The sequence below is a fragment of the Lissotriton vulgaris genome, chromosome 10 (assembly GCF_964263255.1).
Source record: "Lissotriton vulgaris chromosome 10, aLisVul1.2, whole genome shotgun sequence".
Classification (NCBI taxonomy): domain Eukaryota; kingdom Metazoa; phylum Chordata; class Amphibia; order Caudata; family Salamandridae; genus Lissotriton; species Lissotriton vulgaris.
This window is the reverse complement of record NC_141698.1, coordinates 698,296,365-698,318,814: the sequence shown is the minus strand read 5'-3', so window position 1 is coordinate 698,318,814 and position 22,450 is coordinate 698,296,365. Positions and strand designations below refer to the sequence as shown.

The window sequence follows — 22,450 nt, the reverse complement described above, 5'->3', positions numbered from 1 at the left end:
TTTCATGTTTACTGCGGAATTTGGTTCTAAGTTTTGCCTATCTGGGATATATTTTCAGTTACGCAAGGTTGGTCCACAGCTAGTTTCTTTCTGCTCAGGTGGAAGTAGATTAAAAGGCTGTTCAGTTTTATTTACAATGGCTTACACCCCATCTCGTTCAGCCCAGTGCACCAACATAGGATTGGAGGCAATACTGAAAGGCCTGGTCTTACAACCAGTGCCCTGACTGACTGGGTCAAGTCGCTGTTAGCGGCTGAACTGTCAGGTAGTAAATGAACATAGCACAGCTATGACTCAACCATAATACAGCCAGCTCACCAGCTAGAGAGTGCTATTACTGCTATTGCTGCTCTGACCTCAATAACTGAAATGAAATGAAATGAAAACAGGATTCAGCCTCTTTTGGGCTCTAAGAGCCCGCCCCGCACCTGGAAGCTCAGACCGCTCAGACCGTTGGACCGTTGGGATTGATGTCGGTGTGAGGCTCAGGGGGAACTTGGCAAGCAGACTAGTGTGAACTCGTCAGAATTCGGCGGACCGCGTCTGGACGCGTTTGGTCTTGATAATTACAGGCTGAAAGGAAGAAGCGGGTGCTGTCTTGGTTTCGCCCTCTGTCCTCCGCCTTCCGCAACTGCAATACTTCACTCACTCGTTCACTCGGCTATTGCCTCCGCTGTTTTGATTTGCTGCTGTGAGCGCCGCTGAGTGACCCACACAGCGTCAGTTATGCCAGGGGGCAGCTGCTCTCCTCTGATCTTCGCTGTTCATCCAGGTCTGCATCAGGACGGCTGTTCTCGATCCAGCAAGCTTCCCTAGGAGGTTCCAGGAGAAGAGAAGCAAAGGCCTGGTAGAGGAGAGGGTTAAAGCGGATCAAAGAGGCTGCTGCATGATTTCGGTTGTATTTGAAAAAAAAGGAGCGCTCTTCTGTTGGTGACAACTGGCTGAGTAAGACTGAATAAGGGGGCTAGTGTTGCGAGCAGGATGTGAGCCGTGAGGGCAACGGCACTCCTTACTCGGCATTCTTTCCTCCTGTGATGCCATGAGGGGAACGTGTTATAGGCAGGGGAAACCCAATCAACCCTTGTAGGCTTGGGCAATATATGGTTAAGGTCAAAGTATGCTACAAGGGACTTATTTGAAAAAATAGTCGATCTCATTTGTGAGTTGTACAAATGTAACACACTCAAATGTATCACAGGATATCAGTCTTAGTACATATTCAAAATAAATTGATGGAAGGTAAAGAGAGAACACAAGCAAAAGTCATGAACAGAGATAGACAATATTTTCTCTACAGTTCACAACCAAAGACATCAACTCCAAATGGATACAGCAAACAACCAAAATTAATTAATAAAAAATAGTCGTGAGTTTGTGCCAATGCAACGTTTCCGGAGATGATGAAAGTGTCGACGTTTCGGTCTAGAGGGCAGTCGTCATGTAGACCATCATCAGGACAAAATATTCAAATGCCGAAGAAACTCCCTACATTAAAACAATGGATTGATATTACAAACAAAGTATGTTAAAAAGTCTCAAAAATCATACATACATAAAAAACTCTATGTGTCAGGTAATCACTTAGTGTCTAATCAATACCAAGCAATTACCCCTTCCTGGTAATGCCTGGATAACAATTGTTAGACAAACGGTTTTGACTCAGTCTATTTACATTAAGTATCATAGAATCCATCTGCGGATACTCAATGTATTTTTAAAAAAAATGTCACAAGAGATATAATGTATTTCTTATCATGAAAACATAGATGCCAAACAGTAAAATATTTACATTTATATAACATTCCGCAAAAACAATAAAATTATATTATCACGTAATCATATTGTCACATCAAATAATCAAGGAAAGAAGTTAATTTGTCACCTGGAACTTCTGAAAGGAAGCCGTATTGGAATGGCAAAGAGCGGCAATGGATGTGGAGCACAATGTCAACCAAAGGTGGAATCTAAAAGGGTACAGAGCTCCTATTAGTTTGAGATGTAAAAATGAGAATGAGGAAACCTAATTAAACTGATCGGTACAAAAGGCCTACCTTGAATGTAGGTTGATAGGGCCACATCAGTTGGCCAAATCTCGGATAGCAATCAAATTGAACAGCGTGAATTAGTCGTTCTGCAAAGGATAAACATATGGTTTTGAAAAGGCTATTCGCCTTTATGACGGAATTCGTTTAATGAAAATGACAGTATGTCATGTGTTATCGCTTGGTTAGCTGTTCACCTGACAAGGGAGTATCGTAACAGCCGCATATAAAACGGACGGTTAAATATTGCTAACGTACCGCTGCTGTGTCATGAAACTGCGTGAAAGGCAGACAACGCTTCACAAAATGGTACATAGCGATGTTTTGCGCTTACATAATATCTATATAAAAAACATCGCTTATTTAATGCAATGAACATTTGTTTTTACATCAAAGTTAAAAACCGGGGAGGGGTCGTGAAAGGGAGTGAAAGAATTCTTAACAGCTTCGTTGGTTGTTGCCGGTTTGTACAACACAACAATAAGTTAGAGGTTTTACAAAGGGCGGCAGTGACGTTAGTGGCTTCGAATCTAACAAGAGTGAAAGAGTTCGAAAACGAACTGCGGGTGGCGACTGGCAGGATCAACTTACTTTAGAGCGAAAGCTCGGGTGGCATCCTCCGTCAGCTTGCAGGTTTGTCAATAACCACGAGTAACCCGGGGTTTTAGATTTTAAAGCTAACAACCCAGAAGTGAAAAGAGTTTCTGACGGACTAATTCGAAGCTTGGCTGTGAAAATGAATTTGAACATTGACAGTCGCCATGTTGGATGTGGAAAACACACTTCGATGCTAATTAATGGCCTGTTGTTTTGCTGTGTGGGTGTCGAATGAAGCGTTGGTTAAAGGACACCGTATATTAAACGGGGACAGGGCCGGCTCTAGGCTCATGGTGGCCCTGGGCAGGGAGCGTAGGTAGGGGGCCCCGAAGAGGGGTCCGGGCGGGGCGGAGCGTGGAGGCCAGTAAAGAGGGGAGGGGGTCAGGGAGTTTTGAAGTGGAACAGAGCCGGAGGCCGCCAAATCCCTGCCAGGGGCCACCACGCAAATATGTATCCATCCTCAGAGGATTAATATATTAAGGATATATATTGGCGTGGAGGCCCCTGGGTTTGGTGGCCCTGTGCAGGTGCACAGCTTGCACATGCCTAGAGCCGGCCCTGACGGGGATGTCAATTGATGGAAGTATATTGAGGGGAACGGCGTTCTACATCACCGTGAGGGCAACGGCTGTAGTGTGTCCGACAAAACTACACTTCCCAGCTGCCTTTGGGCGGCGCATATCACCCTCGCCACCAACGCGCCCAGAGGCGCTTAAAGAAGGCAGAGCGCCTCTCGCCCCGTGAGTCGAGCGCGGGAGCATCGTGGGAGAAGCCCGGGACAAGGGCGGGACAGTCTGTGGCAGTCCGGGGCAGGACGAGGCTGGGCTGGCCCAGGCCCCCTGGTCGTTGCTACATAGACCAACCACATGTGCCAAGTGAGATTTCAGATTCTTTTAAACTTTGTCTTTATTTTATTCTTTCTTTTAATTAACTGATTAGCACCACCGTTGGACTCTCAGAGGTGACTCAAACTATACCTGTACTATACTCAGCGCCTCTAGCCCTTTATACCTAAAAACATTGAGATCTTTTGCTAGTGCCCCCATGTCCAAGCAAAAGGCCACACTGGATAACTACTTAGTGAAAGTAGTTAATAAAATCAATAATGAGTGGCGAAAATCGCTAGGTAGGGGGAACCCCCTGCTTTACCTTTTACACCCACCTCACCAACGACAGCATTATCACTGGAAGATGGATGTGACCCTGCTGATTTAACAACTGAAGGGCCAGTTATTCTTGCACCCATTCAGGACATACTTGATACATCTAATGACATTCCAGTACAGCGCTCTCCAGCTCCTGGAGCACTGAGGACTTGTAGGAAAGTGCAACTCAAACGGGGGGAACCGTAACAAGAGAAAAGTTAAAATAGCCCCCAAAAGTACCATTCCTGATATGGATTCAATAGATAAAAAGGACACAGTTAATTTGAATATAGAGCAATTCGATCTTTTAACCAGCATTATAGAGGAAAAGCTAGATAAGATCATTAAACCCTTATTAGTTAAGCTTGACCAGATGTCAGCAGAGGTGTTAAGATTGGGTGGACTTCTGGATGCCCAAAATGGCAAGGGCGAAAGATGTAGGGGTGATGATAAGGTCCCCGAAGTTAGTAAAGATGCACAAAAGACACCCAATGGGAGGTTAAACATAACTAAAGAAACTACGTCTGATCCCATGCCAATATCACGTCAGAAAGAACACGTAATAATAATACCAGAATGTAAGACGGGGGCAACATTGGTAAAGAAAAGTCGTTTTATTAATCTCTCACCTGACTGTGCACCCTATGTAGTTATTTTAACTAACGTACCACCTTCTGATCCAAATCCGTGCCAGCCTCAGCAAGAATCACATGAATCCCTTAAAAACAAAACAGTTTCTTGGTTGCATAAGCAATGTGGGTTTCCAATTGCCTATTCTGACCAAATACTTACTACCAGAAGGGTAAATTGGATTGGCAATGCAAGTAAGATTTGCAGGGGTGACTGCGTTATCGTCAACTTTAAATATCCCCAACATGTTGCAACTGTTTTGTTAAGAGCGGCCTCTCTGATATATGACGAGACCAGTGTATGTGTACACCGACTTGGCTCCTTCTACAGTCATCTTATTAAAGCACCACATGCTAACAGTAGAGGTAGACCTTTTACTCCTACTTTTATACCCACTTAGCTCCCAATTTCCGAGGTTCCGGTACAGAATAGGTATCAAGCCATGAGTTCCTTGGATATAAACAATTGACATACACAGGATTGTGAGCCCCCCACGTATGTGATTCCTAATAACCAGGCAAATGAATCAAGCAACAAATGCATAGAGCAAGAGTGAATTTTGATGGCTGATTTAAGTATGATTGATATAGGGGACAAAACTGTTTTTATTACAGAGAAGGTGGCAATTGATCAAGGTCCCACAGGTGTGGAAAATATAAGTGCTGGTTTAGACGAGGTAGAGTATAGAGGAGATGGTATCAATTGTTTTAATGTCCAAGACCAGTCCAACTGTTGCAACATGAGGGGGACATCAATCATTAGCTGGAATATAGCTGGCTGGGCTTCTAAGGAAAACATGCTGGGGTGGACAGATTTGATTAGGTCATATGACATCCTTTGTTTTCAAGAAACCTGGTGCTCTACAAAACCGAGCCCTGACGGGTTTGTAAGTTACCATCTAGAAGCAACCAAGTCGCGGTATGGTAGAGCCAAAGGTGGTTTGCTTATCCTACTGTATAGAAGGGATGAAAGTGCAGCAAGTTGAAAAGTTTTGTTATCTGGGTGTGACCTTCTCGAGTGATGGTAGCTGGTCCAAATGTTGTGTTCATATCTAGGACCCTAATTCGATATTCCCGATGTATGCCCTTGTGAGGTTATAATCAATAATATCCTGACAAAGGCATAAGAATCAGATCCATATTCAGTAATAGCCCATGCAGTCCAAAGCACAGTGCGGCTACTCCCATCGACTCCTAGAAAGCACAACGCGTTCTTTAAACAAACCAAGCCTCCAGCAGCCCGGGAAAACCCCCCTGCTTTTGTTTTGATTTGAACAAGAACTCCTGAAGTCCAGCAAGAACTGTTAGTTCTTGGTGACATCTTATGTCCAACCTTACGTCAAACCCGGCACCTTTCAGGTATAAAATACCAACAATTCCCTTAAGCAAACACACGGTGGTTTGGAGCCGAGCGGCCATCTACTTGCCCGAGAGCCCACCTGGTGCGAGTGCCCACGGAAGTCGCCCCTCCTGTTTGACGCACTGAGAGAGACGCTGTCTTTTTCTCCAGCCGAGAAAATCCAGCTCCGGTGTTTCCAGCCTACCCTTGCGGGTTGCTGGGATATCGAGTCCAACTTAACTTAAACTGCTACTTACTCAGCCCTTCCCAAGTATTAGGCTTAGGTCAGGTACACCGGGGTAGGCTTAGTTAGAAGCACAAGTTGAGTACGTTAGTCAATGTATTTATGTATATATATATATTTTATCCATTTTAAAGTATCATATGGCTAAAAAACCGTATCAATGCTTTTACAGTATTATTTCATAATACTACTTTTACTGTACGCACTTTACTTTACTTTAAGTATTGCAATTGTGGCAATTCCTTTCTCTTGCATGAGAAAGAAGACTGCTCAATAAATAACACCTTTTTATTGAAAACGTCCATCTCTCTATTTCTCTGCATTCTGGTGAAACTAATTATGCACTGCTGACTGAGTGAAATAGCTGTCTATTGTTTTCACACAACTCTAGAGATATACTCTTATTCTGAGGGAGCAAAGTTGTCATGTTTATGCGGTTGTCGGAAACTGAATCCCTTCTTGTCTGAGCCAGGGGAGCTTGTCTCCCTATTCATTCAAGAAAGTTTCCAGTGACCTTTGAGCTAGCTGGCGCAAACCTAAATTAAGTTTAACATAGTCAGTAGAGACCTAGATGACCTCAGTCCTACGTCTACACTGCTGTTTATGTTATTCCAATGCGCAGAGCCTATTGGGAAAATAGGAACTACACTACACAAAGAGCTTGTTAGTGTAAGGTCTAAAATGTCAAAAAGTGCATATGGAATATTTAAATTCGCCTAAAAAATCGGCGATAGACGAATTATTGATATGATGCAGATTTATAAGGCAAGGAGTGTCTCCATTGCATTATACGGGCCAGGGTTGTGGGGTTATTCCAACGTAGGCAGTTTACAAATGGAAGAAAATATCTTCCTTAAAAAACTCCTCTGTCTACCTGTCTCGGCCGCAACTGATTTGATCCACAGGGAATTGGGGGCTGCCTATCTGTGTGACCTTGTTTCATTAAGGCCCTTAATGTTCTGGCATCCATCTGGCACAAGGAAGAGACACTTTTTAACCAATATATTATTAGGGACTGTCTTAACCTATTTAATTATACCAAGATCCCTTGGCTAAAATATACCGTAGATATTTTTCGGGATATTTATGGTCTGGACATAATAGAGGATCTGTATGCTGCAGGAGATATCCCTAAGCAGGAATTGAAAAAAAATGTATGTCGTATCAAGCGGGGATGCGCCTAGTCAATAATGGCCACCTGACTACTGTCAATCTCTACAACAAATACATTGACTGCGAAGACCCTCAGTTGTACTTAAGCCAGGTAACTAGACCGGCTCACAGGTTTCTTCTCACAAGAATCAGATTTGGACTGGCTCACGTTCCGGTGGCCTTTCCTCATCCTATGAAACATCCTGTTGGCCCGTGTCCATGTGACGGGTATTCGAAACAAAGCACACTTTATGTTAATTTGTACCTTATTCTTGAATCTCAGGTTGGTCTATCTCAAACTAATGTTTATAAAATATGGAATCTACAGCGTTGATGAGGCCATGAAATTGATATATAATACGAACTCGTCGGATATATGTATTTTTACTGCTACTTTTATATGTAAATCTATTTATTATCGGAAAAGTATGATGTTTCAACTTTTATCTGTATACTATCATGTAATTGTTTTTTGCCTGTATGCTTTTATGGTCATTTGTATAATATGAACCGAATAAAGCTTCATGAAATGAAATGACTCAACCATAATACAGCCAGCTCACCAGCTAGAGAGTGCTATTACTGCTATTGCTGCTCTGACCTCAACAACTGAAATGAAATTAAATGAAATGAAAACAGGATTGAGCCTCTTTTGTAGCTGTGCATCAGTTAGGCCACCGCTAACCCACAAAGGCATTGGGAAATGAGAAATCTAGTGAGAAGGCTTGTGAGTGCTGGCTGGCAGGATATGGCAGAGTATGGTAGAGTCGAAAGAGGAGGGAGTTGCCCAGAGCTGGGGGATAATTTGAGCAGGTATTTTGATATATTCCAAACATCAAGTGCCAAATGTTTTATGCTACGCACATGCAATACAAAAAGTCACACAAGTGGTAAAAATTAAGGCCCTCATTTATGGAATTTTGTCGTAGGGCAGCGCAGAAAGGCACCTTGCTGTGCTGCCCTATGCCAAAGTAAAGGGACAGGAATGCAGCATATTTATGCAATATGGGGCATTCTTGCCATTTCTGCAGCTTAGCACCAACCTAGGCACCCTTGATCCATTGTGCAAGGGTGCCTCTGTTGCATGTAGGATTGTTTTTGTGCAGGAAGGAGCTAAGAGGCGTTTTTCTATTTCTATGGGTACTGCAGAATGCAGCACAGATAGAAAAAGGAAAAAACAAGAAGAAATAAACATATTTCTCCACATTAAGCCTTACCTCAGGAGGCTTAAGGATGTGGCGCTTCCCAAAGGTTATATGATTTTGTAAATCTGCATCAAATTCCATGGGTGTTGTGTTAGAAAACCCACCGCAACACTCGTAGAACGCCTACCGGGCACAGAGTAAGGTGGCGCAGCGATTTGCTCAGTGTCACCTTTCACATGATTTATGAGGCCACTCAATGCCATGCAGGGTGGCTTTGTGTGGCTTCATAAATCCGATACATAGCCCTGTGTTCTGCATGTACCTCTTTATATATGTAAAGTGATGCAGGGCTCTCATAAATAAGCCCCAGTGTACATATGAGAGGGCAGCAGGAATGAGGGTGATATGTATGCATTGGTAACTCCCCTAAGCCCAAGCTGCTCTTCATCATGACAATGCTTGATTTTGTGTGCAGAAGCAAGTTTTCTCAGTAACTACAGGTGAAGTCTGAGTGTGCTCTGTGTTGCTCCCGTACTCTGAAGGTGGTGTACTCTGAAGGCCGGTGACTGGCAGGCAAATATCCCAATTTGGTGGTCAGTGACAGACGGTCCCCCCCCCCTCCGCCGTACTTGGTCACCCCAAGCCACTTTACTGGTGGGGCAAGCCACATCAGTAGCTACGCCAGCTTCCTCTGTACAGACAAGCTTTCATGTCACACACCTTGTGCAGATGCATCCCCTTACCACTTGTCCTGTTGACACATCTCAGATTGTCCCCTCCTTGCATCTGTCCTGTAAACTGAGCAGTTCCTTTTGGTTTCCAACTAAGCCTCAGTAATTTGTAGCAGAGAGACTGCCATAGTCTCTTTAAGTTTAGAGGAAACTATGCATTGCATTGATGAGAGGTTAAAAATGAGCATCAATGGGTTGACCGTACATGGCAGGAGGACTACTTTTTGAATTATTGTTTCTCATGGGAATAGCATTCTCAGATTCGTAGGCTTTGTTCTTCCATCAAATGTCAAATTAGAATTGATGTCAATATGAATGTATGCAATATAAGTGTAAAATGCAAGACCACAAAGTTGCACATGACATACATCCAAGGTCTTACCAAATTAGTTACGGTGTGTTATGGAACTGTCAACATCTTCTGTATAAAAGGCTTAGTTTTCTTTCAACTCTATAGCCTTGTATTGAAGCATGTATCTAAAGTATGTATTCTAAACTCTCATTCATAGCAGTTTTGCCAGTTTGTTTCTAGTGAACTCTTGACTTTCTTGCATTCCAGCACCTATGTGGAAACCATTTTTTTATTGGTCTTTGTATTCTGAGATATTGTTTGTTTGGGATGGGACCTGTTCATAATCTATGTCTTCAGTAAATCTGCAATATGCCTTCTCTTTTATGCAATTAGGGATACCTAAAGTGAGGTACAAGTCTCTAGAATGTAATACTTTGCAGAGATTCATAAGATATTTTGGTATAAAAAGAATCTTTGTTTTTTGGATTTTTGCCAAGTTTCAGTATCTCAAAATTAGTAAGAGGAGCAATGTGCCTAGGAAGTGACAATATATTTGTCTAGGACCTTGTGTTCCTTTATTGAAAATAAGAGATGTATATGGATTTGCAACTCGTTAATCAATCACGCCCTGTAGTTAATAATCAATGCAAACTCAGAGCAGCCTAACAGCACATTAAAAGCTCCTAGGAAAATTTGAGTCTGGCCCTCATTTTCAATACAAAAGGCCACATTTTGGGGTAAATTAGGATGGCGGACGGATCGCCACCGCCATGCAGGCGGTGGCGATCCGTCCGCCATCCTTGTCCGTCCGCCACCTATTTCCCCTGCCATATTACAATGGCGGGGGGGACTGTGGCGGACGAGCGGCGGAGAAGCTCTAATATGGTGGCAGTGTCTATCAGACACCACCAGCCATATTAGGATGTGCTGGGGGCTATGCATTTCCGTGGTGGCAATGCCGCCACGAAAAGGCATACGGTCTTTGCTTTGGGGGCTCGTTGCGGGCCCCCAGGGTGAAATGGGGTGTGGGGGGTGCACATGGGGGGTACCTATGGTACCCCCCTGCGTTTCGAAATACAACATGGCAGGCTTTGAAACGCACAATATGCATTTATAACACTGCGGCGGGAGGTGCTTTCAGCACCGCCCGCCGCAATGTTAAAAATGCGGAATGCACCTGCCCCTGTGGCGGGTGCATCCTAATTCCACGGACGGACCTCCGCACCTATGGCGGACGGTCCCGTCCTCAGACCGGTCCGTCCGCCATCCTAATGGACCTCTTAATGTTTGGGTGATGCAGAACACGTACCAGAAAGTGGTGGATGTCTTGTCCACCCTGTTTAGAGTGTATAGAGACCAAATAGACTCCAAATAGGGTGAAATGGACATTGCCAATTTTTGTGAAAGCCATGCATTTGTCAAGCTGTTACTCAGTCCTTAAGTCTGTAAACACATCTGAGAATTTTGAATCAGGAAGGGGAAGTCTGTAGACCAAGAGAAATTTCCAAGTATCATTAAATGGTATTCATCATCATGATCAACCAGTATTTGTTGAGCCAGATGCTGTCACCCTAGGGGTATCTAGACCCTGAGGATGCCGGAGCGCTGTCGAAAATTCAGGTCTTAAGTTTCTTCTTGAAGTCTTCCAGGGTGGATGCTGACTGTAGGTGGAAGGGCAGGTTATTCCAGGCCTTGGTGGTGATGTAGGAGAAGGAGTGGCCACAGTTGTGGTTGCAACAGAAGCAAAGGGTGTGTGTTAGGATGAGTGAGGAGGAGCTCGGGTGTATTTTGGGCTGATGGAAGTTCAGTCAATGGTTTATGTAGCACGGTCCCAGTTCATGTAGGGCTTTGTAGACGTGCTAAAGGATCTTGAACTGGCATCTCTTCTGCACCGGGATCCAGTGGAGGTTTCTGAGATAAGAGGTAATGTGGGTCCATTTGGGGAGGTCCAGGATGAGTCTGGCTGCAGTTTTCTATATGATCTGGAGTCTTCTGAGGATATGGGTAGAGATTCCGGCATAGAGGGTGTTGCCATAGACGAGGTGGCTGGTGGTGAGTGCCTGAGTGACTGTCTTTCAGGTGTCAAGTGGGATCCATCTGAGGATTCTGCAGAGCATGCAGAGGGTGTGGAAGCAGGAGGAGGCAACTACGTTGACTTGGCGTTTCATGGTCATTTGGCTGTCGATGATGATGCCCAGGTTATGCACATGGTCTATTGGTGTGGGTGTTGGTTTAAGTTCTGCTAGCCACCAGGTGTGGTCCCATGCTGTGGTGTTCTTCCCAAATATCAATACTTCTGTTTTTTCCGAGTTGATTTTGATACAGTTGTCTTTCATCCATTTGGCTACGTTGGTCATTGCAATGCGGAAGTTGGTTCTGGTGTTGGGGATCTTCAGTGAGTGAGAGGATTAGTTGAGTGTCATCGGCAAAGGAGATCATGTTGAGTCAGTCGGATTTGAGAACGTCTACAAGGGTGGTCATGAATATGTTCAAGAGGGTGTGGCTGAGGGATGAACCTTGGGGTATGCCGCTGATGAGGTTCATGAGGGCGAAGCTGAAGGGAGACAGCTGGAAGCTCTCTGTAGGTCCTGTGAGGAATAAGGCAATATATTCTAGGGCGTTCAGCTGGATGCCCATACTGCAGAGTCTGTCGATGAAGGTGTGGAGGAAGACTGTGTCAAATGCTGCCAAGAAGTCGAGGAGGATCAGGGCCCCAGTTTCTCTGCAGTTGAGTAGGGTTCTGATGTCACCTGTGGCAGCGGTCAGTGTGGTCTCATGCTGTGGTTGCAAAGAAACTCTAAAAATAAAATAGGCACAGTTCTTAATTTTAAAGAAAATGATCCTTTGACCAGAGACCACATGGGTATTCGGAAGTGTTGCTGATGAAACAGGAATCTTGTAGATTTTAGAGTTTCCTGGAAAAGTGGGGCACCAAAGTACACATCACAAACTTTAAAAGCAAAACTAGTATTCTGAGTACATTCTGGAGCATTGTACAGCCATGTTTGCAGTCAATATAATGGATGTGGCACTGTGTTTCCTTTAAACATTCTTGCCCATCCCTCACCTGACTTGACTCAATGGAAGCATTCATCAGCAAGCAATGACTGCATTACATAAATTGATGTGAAATTAAGCACAAGTGCAGAGACATTTTGCACCATAATTTACACAACTTGTACAAAGAAATCATTTACAAAAATTGTCCAGTGCAAATCTAATTCAAACACTAGTCAGTTGTTAAAATGCCATTTTAACCCAGCAGTGGGTTGCAAAATTACCCAAAACTAATGTCATCCCTGTATTTTTGTTCATATGACTTATGCCTGCAAATTATAAAGCAAATCAAAATGACCAATTAAAAATGAATAGATTTTTTTTATTTATTACTAACTCACTTATCATGCCATACCACAATGTTTCTTTATGCTTTTTTAATACATCTTGAAGAAGTCAGAAGTCTTCCTTGTTTACAGATTAATGTAATTATTTCATGCATTGCATGTTATCATGTGTATATAGTGTCAAACCCAGTTCCTTACTAAACTCATATTTTTTAAAAATAGCATTCAGGTAGGTGTTTGAAAAATTCATAGTGACAACTGTACTGTCAAGATTGGCATTGAGCACTAATCAGTGTATTTTCAGCATTTCCTAGCATTTCCCGAAAGTGGCAATGAACCGCAGAGCAAAGCAGTCTGCTACATGGACTACATTTTAAATGTGGTTCATATAAACTGGATAGGAGTTTTTACTTTGTCAAATGTTATTATTGTTGTGCTGTTCTTGTATTTTCAGACTGACTATTTTTTTCTGATATTGAAGTTGCAATCACTATCTTTTCCCAATGAAAAACCTAAAACCCCCGGAATTTTGCCATTTGGGGTATGTAATGTGCATCAGGACGCATACTCTCAACATGCTCTGACAATGATATAACTGATGACATCTGAAATAAGATCAGTGATGATATCTTGCTACTGACATCACCAATAATATAACTTATATATGCTCACTATTTGGTGGGGCCCTTGTGACAGCTTTAGCTATCACACCAAACTATTGTTTTTCCAGAAATACATACTTGATGTACATAAGCTGGGCCTTGTGGCTTAGTCGACTAATGCATCCACTGTAAAAGCCTGTGTTTGACCTCATAGTCACAGGTTCAAATCCAGCTGGTCCACTCAGCCTTTCATCTTTCTGAGGTCAATAAAATGAGTACCATTGAGTTGTATAAAAATAAACGTCTGTTATTCAATGCCAGCATACCCTACTGGTGAGATTTTATAAATGCATGTTATGCTATGCTATCAATAAGTGGGGAGTGGGGGTTTTCCCTTGGTCTGTTGTCATTCACATTATGCTTCAGCCCACCACAATGCCCAGCATGGTGCAATGAGTCAATCAATCAGTAACTAACCCCTTTGGCTCCCTTCGCTCGAGTGACTGTATGAAGCTGTGCACATTGTTCACATCTGCTTACAAATAGTTCCTTTCTTTTAAGTGACAAGCTGGTTCAAAGTGGCTTATATTATTTAATTTATTTGCTACATTAACTTTTAATAGTGACTATTTATTTTGTCTACACTTTGCCAACCGAATTAGATGGTGATTAATTTTCTGTTTTCTTTTTAATGTTTGTGTTATTTAGTATTTAGGGGAAATTGTAACATTGCAGCTGCCTGCAATTTGAGGCTTGGAAAGTTGGTGCTTGTAAGAAAATGGAGTATTTGTTTAGCACCTTAAGAAATAAAAATCCCAATTCTTGTCAGGATTAACCACAAAAATCACTAAATAAACCTGTAGTTAACCCTCTGGTAGCTTGGCATAAAGCAGTAAGGCATAACTTAGAAGCAATGTGTAAAGTATTCATGCAGCAAAAGAAAAAGCTCACACCAATTTAGAATAATGGTGTGAATTTAAATAAATTAAATGGCATCAACATGACAAAAAAACAGCAAATCAAACCGACATATGGATTTTTACATTTTCAATTAAAGATAATGCCAAACAATACAATGCGCAAATTACAGTTATCTGGTTGCGGAAGACCGAGTCACAGTCAACAGTTATTGCTGACCATAATGGAGGCAAGTCAGATAAAGCAACCGGGTTTACCCTGGTGGAAAGTTTACCTTTGGACTTAAAACATTTTATTGAGAAAAAGTGGTCATTGACAAGTCGTTGATCCGATATGGGCCTCGACAACAGGGGGTTTCTTAAAAGTGGGGACCTGGTATGACTGTCAATTGAGGGCCTGAAAGCTATGAGCGGATGATGTCTGAAGTCCATGCACCGACTATTATAGGATGTTGCTTGGAGTCAAGCCCAATGAGGCCATCAATGTTCAAACTTAGATACTTTTCTAAGTCAATCTCCTTCAGTGGGGCAAACCAGCTAGGTGAGGCTGAACGGATATTCAGCGTTGGCGGCTGTGGCTTTGACGGCAATGCCTGGTCTCCTGTTGTTCTCCAGGTAGAAAGGTAGCAAAGAGTTTACAAGTCCCAGCATCTGCAGTGTTAACAGAAAGAGTGCACTCTAACAGCTGCTAAGGGTCCAGGACATGGGGGGGCACTACTCAGGGGTTAGGACTCACTCCAAAAGCAGTCAGTAGCAGAGATCAGGGTGTGCCCAGTTTGTACTGGTTAGTTGGGCAGTTGCAGGGAAAGGACGTCTGGAACTTGTTGTCTCCCTATAACTCAAACATGAGGTCAGCCAACTGCTCCTTGTAGTTACTTCTGGGGTCTTGGGTTCAAGGCAAGCAGGTCCAGTCTTTTTCAGACAGCAGAACAGTCTTTTTTCTGATTCTTCACAGGTCCATAAATGTTCTGAGAAGAGGTCTAGGTGGTCAACTTTTATGCTCAGTGCCAACCAGTGGGTGGAGGCCAGGCCTTGGTACATCCCCTAAAGCAATTCTGGTCAGTTCCTCTTCTCCGACTGGGTTTGATGCCAGCCTGACTAGAGGAACAATGGGGAGGCAGGCCTAGGTGAGTAATTCATCTACCAGTGACAGCAAGAGGCTGGACCTAGCGCCCAGGCCATTCTGTCAAGGGAGTAGAGCCACTCCCAACTCCTAGGGTAATTTTCCCACTGCCTGGGAGCAATGAACATTTCGCTACCGGGGAGCCATCAGAAGTCAAGTGAGAGATGGACACTGGAAGAAAAAGGAAAATTACAACTTCCTAAACGTGTCATTTCCAAAATACTAATATAAAATCCAACTTGACCAGTAAGTTGAGTTGTAAATTGCTATTAAACACTCAGTCCTTGAACCATTTTCCAAGCTATTGACAAACTGTATTTAGGAGCTATTACATTTAATAGTGTAAACCATTGTGAAACTGTGGAAGAACCAGTTTTGCTGCAGTGAAAAACGACTTTGTGGGTTTTTTCAGCACTAGTCTACGTTTTAAATACCATACAATATGCCCCATGAGCATATAGGGTCTTCCTTAGGGGTTACATATTAGCATACAAAAGGAAGTTGTATGCCTGACAAAATGTTGGTTTTTACAGGTTGAAATGTCAGTTAAAACTGCACTGCCAGGCAGTAGTGGCAGTGACAGGCCTGGAGACATGTTTTGCAGTGCTACTGTAGTAGGTGCCACAATGAGTGTCGCAGCCCACTAGTAACATGTAATTTCCAGGCCCTGGGTACATGTTGCACCATATACAAGGGACTTTCAAGTAAATTGAAAATGTGCCAATTAGGTGAATACCAAGCTTACCAGTTTTGAAAAAGAGAGCACAAGCACCTTACTGCTGGTTAGCACAGGTCAATCAATCAATTAGCATTTGTAGGGTGGGCACTGTCACCCCTGGGGTATTTGGGCACTGGGATGTGAGGTCTCCGTCGAAAAGCCAGGTCTTGAGGATATAGTAGAAAGAGAGAAGAAACAAGCAGAAAAATTCAAAACAGTGAGCAGAAAATGAGTGAGCAGAAAAGGCAAAATGGAGGGCAGAAAAATGAGCAGAAAGGGCAAAACAGAGCAGCAGAAGGCAAAACAAAGGGTAGAAAATGAGCAGAAAAGGCATAACAGAGGGCAGAAAAATTAACAGAAAAGGCAAAAACAGGGCAGAAAGACTAGCAGAAAAGGCAATACAGAGGCAGCAAAACCTTTACAAAAAGGCACAACAGAGGGCAGAACAATTAGCAGAAAAAGGCAATACAGAGGACAGAAAAATGAGCAGAAGACAAAACAGAGTAGAAAGGGAAAAACAGAGGGCAGAAAAATGAGCCGGAAAGGCAAAACAGAAGGCAGAAAAACTAGCTAAAAAGGTAAAACAAAGAGCAGAAAATTGAGCAGAAAGGGCAAAACAGGGCAGAAAAAAAGCAGAAAAAGCAAAAAAGAGGCAGCAAAACAAGCAGAAAAAGGTAAAACAGGACAATAGACAATAAATGAGCAGAGGAGGCACACACAGAGCAGTTAGACAGGCAGCAGAGGGTAGCAAACCAAGGGCAAGCTGGACAGGAGTACTGTTCAGGGGGAGCTGCAAGAGGACTTGCTTAATGGGGGTGCACTGCGGCCTCCATTAAGTAGGTCCTGGCGTGGTGCTGGGCGGTGGGAGGTGGGAAACAGCGAGAGAAGGGAAATGGCAAGAAGAGGGGAGAAATGAGCAGAAAAGACAAATCAGAGGGCAGAAAAATGTGCAGAGAAGGCACAACAGAGGGCAGAAAAATGAACAGAAAAGGCAAAACAGAGTACAAGAGGGCAAAACAGAGGGCAGAAAAACAAGGAAAACAAAAGGTAGAACATTGAGCGTAAAAGGCAAAACAGAGCAGAAGAGGGCTGAAAAACATGCAGAAAAGGCTAAACGAAGGGCAGAAAACGAGCAGCAAAGGCAAAACAGAGGGTAGGAAAACAAGCAGAAAAAAAAGACAACAGAAAAACAAGCTCAAAAGGCAAAACAGAGCAAGAAATGAGCAGAGGAGGCACAAACAGAGGGCAGCAAGTAGACAGGCAGCAGGGTTACTGAACTGTGGGCAAGCTGGATAGGGGAAGTGTCTCAGGGGAAGGTGGCACTAGGACATAGAAGTAAGGTGCACAGGGTTCTACAGTCAACAGAAATTGTGTTCAGTAAAAAGGCAAAAAATCCCTGGTGACCCTGCCGAAAGGGCTCATTTTAAACAGTGATTTATTATTATTGCCTCCATATCAAATAGTACTATTAAAAAGCATGGAGCAAATGAAAGGCTTGTTTTTACAAACATATGTATGTTTCTCCAGATCAAACACTGTTAGCATAACATGCCTACCAGTATGGATTACATGTGATGCCTATCCCTTCTAGCCCACATTTCCTATACATTGATTTACACACCTCTGTACGTCTCTGTATAATATGTTCGTAATGTAAATAAAGTTCTCTGACAATATACATAGGGATGAGCAGCGCTGTAAAATAAACAAATGTGAGATAGTGGCTAAATTGAGATTGGAGCACCATTAGAGGGAGCTAAGGAGGGAATCCCTTAAGTAGGGGGTCAATGGGGGTCGCCAATACATATTGTCCCAATGAGCACCACCAGCACTAAAGCCCGCCCTGTTTCTTCCTGTTAGTTCGAATTGACTGTTATCTCACAGTGCCTCTGGTTTTTAGTGATTTCTGAGTCTTTCGTACCTTACAAAACACATGTATATGCACGCACACATGCACGCACAACCACCGCACACACACATGCATGCCCGCATTCAATGTAACATAAGTCCACAGCGGCGCACTCTTTCCCCAAGAGCTGTTATTAAATCTATGCACGCGCTTCATATCCACAGATCCCTATTTGCCATACAGCAGCCGCACAATTGCGTCTAGACCCAATAGTCTGACAAAATGTGCAGGCTTATTTAGCACGGGGTCAGTTGAAGATTAGCTGAACTTGCCTCGGGCTGCCTTGGTTGTCAGAAAAGCCCCTGGGGCTCTCAGTGTGTGCAGAAGCTGCAAGGGATCTTAATCATCAAATGTGACAAATGCCAGCTGCACAATGTAAACTCGCAGCATGACCTTTTTCAGAACATACCCTACCATGCATGGCTTAGTAAGAAGCACATTCACAGTTGTTCTTACACCGAAAACATCCTATTTACTTGAACGACTTGAGAAAATATTCATGCATTATTAAATTTCACAGATTAATACACTGCACATATATGTATTTTACAATCCAGGAGTACTTTAGAGTGCTCAATACCCAACCCTTATGTTCAATATTATTGTCAAACTACAGCATTCTAATACATAATTATGTGGCTTGATTATAGGGAATAAACAAAAAAATATTCAATCGGTCGCAAACCGGTGCGGGTTAACTCTATAATATTGAATTGTATATGAGTTAAACGAGAGAAAATACATTAATAAAATAAACGAAAGCTCATATGGACACGAATATGAGCGGACTAAAGTCATTTACCCACAAAACAACCGAAAGAGACCGAGCCCACCTATTTACAAACAGGAGACACCACCACAACCACATTTCACCAACATTTTAACGAATCACGCATTAAACAATATCATCTGGATTTCCAAAGTCTTTCTTTGCTCTTCTCTCTAGAACAATATTTTGTTTTGACTTCTTTTCGACCGTAAATTGTGAATATTGAGTTGGATTGTTGCCTATTATTGTGCATGTTATTTATGTTTAGGGCTACTGGTTTTATGGTATTTATTTTTTTGACATTTCTGTCTGTATTTATCCATATTTATCTTTTGTCAACTTCATCTATAGTTATCCATATTAATTACGGTTTTGTGAAAAAAAATAAAGCACACAAGAAAATATATGTTTTTTTGTCTGTATATATCTGTAAAAATAAAAAAAAATGGAAAACAGGGAGCCTGCTTTATGTTTTACACCTTAAAGACTTACATCCATTTTATAAAAGCGTTTGGTGCATTTGGCCTTGTTTGCGGTGTTTAAATGTCCATAAATAAAATTTAAAAAAATCAATCGGGATAGGCTATGCCAGTAATTTATGTAAAGTATTATGTTCTCCATTTTTATGGTATTTGGCTGTGGGAAGTGTCTGGAATAGGTGATTGGGTTTATTTCTATTTTATTAATTTATTTATTTGCTTGATATTTTATATATCACATACAAGACCAGATGGGTAATAGAGTGCTTTACAAGAGGTGCATGCATGTTGTCCATTAAACAACATTAAAGTGTACGGAGAAATAATATTAAAAAAACACATGTGGACCGATAACGATGTGGTCGTAAATGGGTCCGAGCAATGCTTGAAGACGTTCCGACTGCATCGAAATGTCCGGTTCGGATTCCTTTCTGACCGACCTATTATGATATGGTCGGTCGGAAAGGAATCAGCGCAGGCTTTCCGACTGGCTTCCAATGGGCTCGAAGAGCTCTTCTGCCATTCAGAAAGGGGCCTGTGATTCCAAGTGTGGCTCTTTCTGACACAGAAAGGATGTCGGAATCCGACTTTGGGAGCCCCCAGCGAGATCCCATGGATGCAAGGCCTCCGGATGGCGGCCCTGTTGATCCCTGCCAGGGGGTGCAGGGAGGAACTGCACCTCAGCTCTTTACAATCAGAGTATGCATTAGGTCGAAATGCATGCTCCCATTGTAAAGACTAGGGGGCATATTCGCAAGAACGTGTTATAACCATCGCAAAAGTTACTTAACGCAACTTCCAACATTGCAGTCTATCTCGGGAAAATTACGCTGTGTTAACCAAGCATTCTCAACACGGCGGTACCATGCAATAGCCTCCAGATAACGCGTCAAATGTCCTTGTAAAAAGCAACGGCACGCCGCAAAAAAGTAAAATGTGAACGCAAAAATTCCTGCGATGAGGCCAATCGCAGTGCAAAAAGCAGCGAAAACCAGCGACAGGCCTGCAAATACCAAAAATGCACTATTAAAGCTACAAATACAACACACTAGAAACAATCTAAAGTGCATAGCAACATGGATGCACCGTGACCGAGCGCAGAGGCCGACGCTAACCCCACAACCCCCACATATCACCAGCAAGGAACAACAGGGTTGGGGAAGGCTAGGGAGAAGAGGGAGAGGAAGACGGGATGCAGTCCAGAGGAAAACCGGATCAGCGTCACGGAGGTGACAGAACACTACCATCAACTGACCCACAATTACACTACTGTGAATGCAGTCAGAGTGTCGAGGAGGCCAATCGAGGAGGCCAAGAGGCGCTGGCATGATGTGACAACCTAAACCAGGCACAAACCTGCTGCCAACAGGAGCGCAACACGAGGATCTGGAGGAAACCGAGGCAACAGTCATCAGTGTGGAGATGGTGCGATGAGTCGGGAGTACGAACACAGCTCGAGAGGACCTGACAGAACATCAACAGGGGAGTAATGATCACGGACTGGGGGGACGGGGGAGATGGGCACAATGGCACACATGCACAAAGAGGTAAAGTGTGCACACCCACAATGACCCAGGATCATGTCCATGTTCCCCGTAGAGCACTCTTGCACACACATGGAGTGGACTGGTGTGGCTCACTGGTTAGAGGCGGCAGACCCGGAAGCAGAGAACGGCCCGGGACCAGGGTTCAATTCCCGACGCGGCAGCATCGTGGACCAGGGGTCAGCAGACTCGATTATTCTCGCCTCGGTGCCTACTCTAACCAGGGATCACACTCGGCAACTCTGGGCATTAGCTTGCCTCATCTCTACAACGATTCAGAAAAGGGGGTGGTGATGGACAGAGTTTCTGAATTAAGCAGAATACTCCTACCCAGTCAACAGATCAGGGCTTGATCCATCACCATTTTTTAGCTCACTGCACCATCCCAGCTCAGAACCTGGCTACATGCAAATTAGTCTGTCCCTGGCCCAGTGCATCATGGGAACAGGGCAGACCAAACTACCAAGCCAATTCTTTTACTGGAAAGGAAACAAGCTTCCGGGGACCGGTTTCTGGCATTACAGCCGTCTTCGGCCCGGCTTGCTTGAATCCTGATGGTGCAGTGAGCAAGGGACTCATGTCTGAGTCCATCACCACCCCCTTTTCTGAATCGTTTTGTCCACCATAAGCGTGGAAGGGTATAATCAGATGTGAGTCCCTTGCTCATTGCACCATCAGGCTTCAAGCAAGCCGGGCCGAAGACGGCTGTAATGCAAGCTACTTTTCCTTGATCTCCCCCACTGGCTGGGGTGACATGGTTACGTCCACTGTCCACTGCACTCCATACACCAGCGGGGTCTGTCGAGATGGATATGTGTATGGTCTACAGTCTGTCCAGCTCAACCATGCCACACTTGGCATTGCATACATTCATTTATTTTCAAGTTCACTTGCCTCCTTCACACATGTCTGGTCCCAACCTCTTCCCACATCCTGCTTTTGCGTGGCTGAGGTGACATCCTGTTGATGGCTAATGTACATGGCTGGTCCAGGTTCCCACAGTAAGTTTTGCTGTCGTGTCTGGTGGGTGTGCATGTTGTATGTGAGCTTGTGACGTGTGCATCCCCAGAGTTGTGAGTTGTATGATTGTGGAGTTGAGGTGTGTGGTGTGTTCATTTGGTATTGGCCAACAAGCAGTGCATTTTGGTGGGTGCCATCCTAGTAGTGCAGGTTGATGATGGACTGTCAGAAGGTGTAGGAATCATGCACACTGCCTGGGGTGTTGGCGGCGACGTTGGCGGGGATTCCTCGGTGGTCCAATATTGCCTGCACATCTGTTACGCTTATTGTGTGCAGTGTTGCCGGGGGCACAAGTAGGACATGTGTGCAGTCAATTGTCCCCTGACACATGCGGCGGGAAGCCAGTTGTGGCGTGGTTGCCTTACTTGGTCTCCGGCTGTTCTTGCGCATGTGTGGGAATTATAGATAGTGGGGTACTAAGCCGATGGTGTCATCCATGACCGTTGTGAGAGACTTGGATTGGGCTGGCTGTGTGACTCCTCCGACTCGTGCGGTTGTTGGTTGGAGGGTACCAGTGGCCAACAGGTGCATCACAGCCAGCAGCTTGGTCTGAGGTGGGATGTTGGTTGTCTGCTGTGTTGGTACCGTCAGCCTGTGTACAATGGTGGTCAGGATGCAGAGGAGGGTTGTCCTTTTTAGCCTGTAGTGGGCAATGACATTCTCTGGGGTTGGGTCTGTGAGGTTGATGTGTTTTTTCGGAGGGTTTCTG

The 22,450-nt window shown here is 43.8% G+C and overlaps 1 protein-coding gene across 1 annotated transcript in view; it reads right to left on the bottom strand.

Moving 5' to 3' along the window:
- The window catches only part of LOC147688688 (uncharacterized), a 29,487-nt gene extending 17,814 nt beyond the window's left edge, over nt 1–11,673 (bottom strand). The window contains exon 1 of the mRNA XM_086939816.1: nt 11,467–11,673. Coding sequence (XP_086795942.1) covers nt 11,467–11,673 — 207 coding nt within the window. The remainder of the gene's footprint in view (nt 1–11,466) is intronic.
- Nucleotides 11,674–22,450: the final 10,777 nt, after the last annotated feature.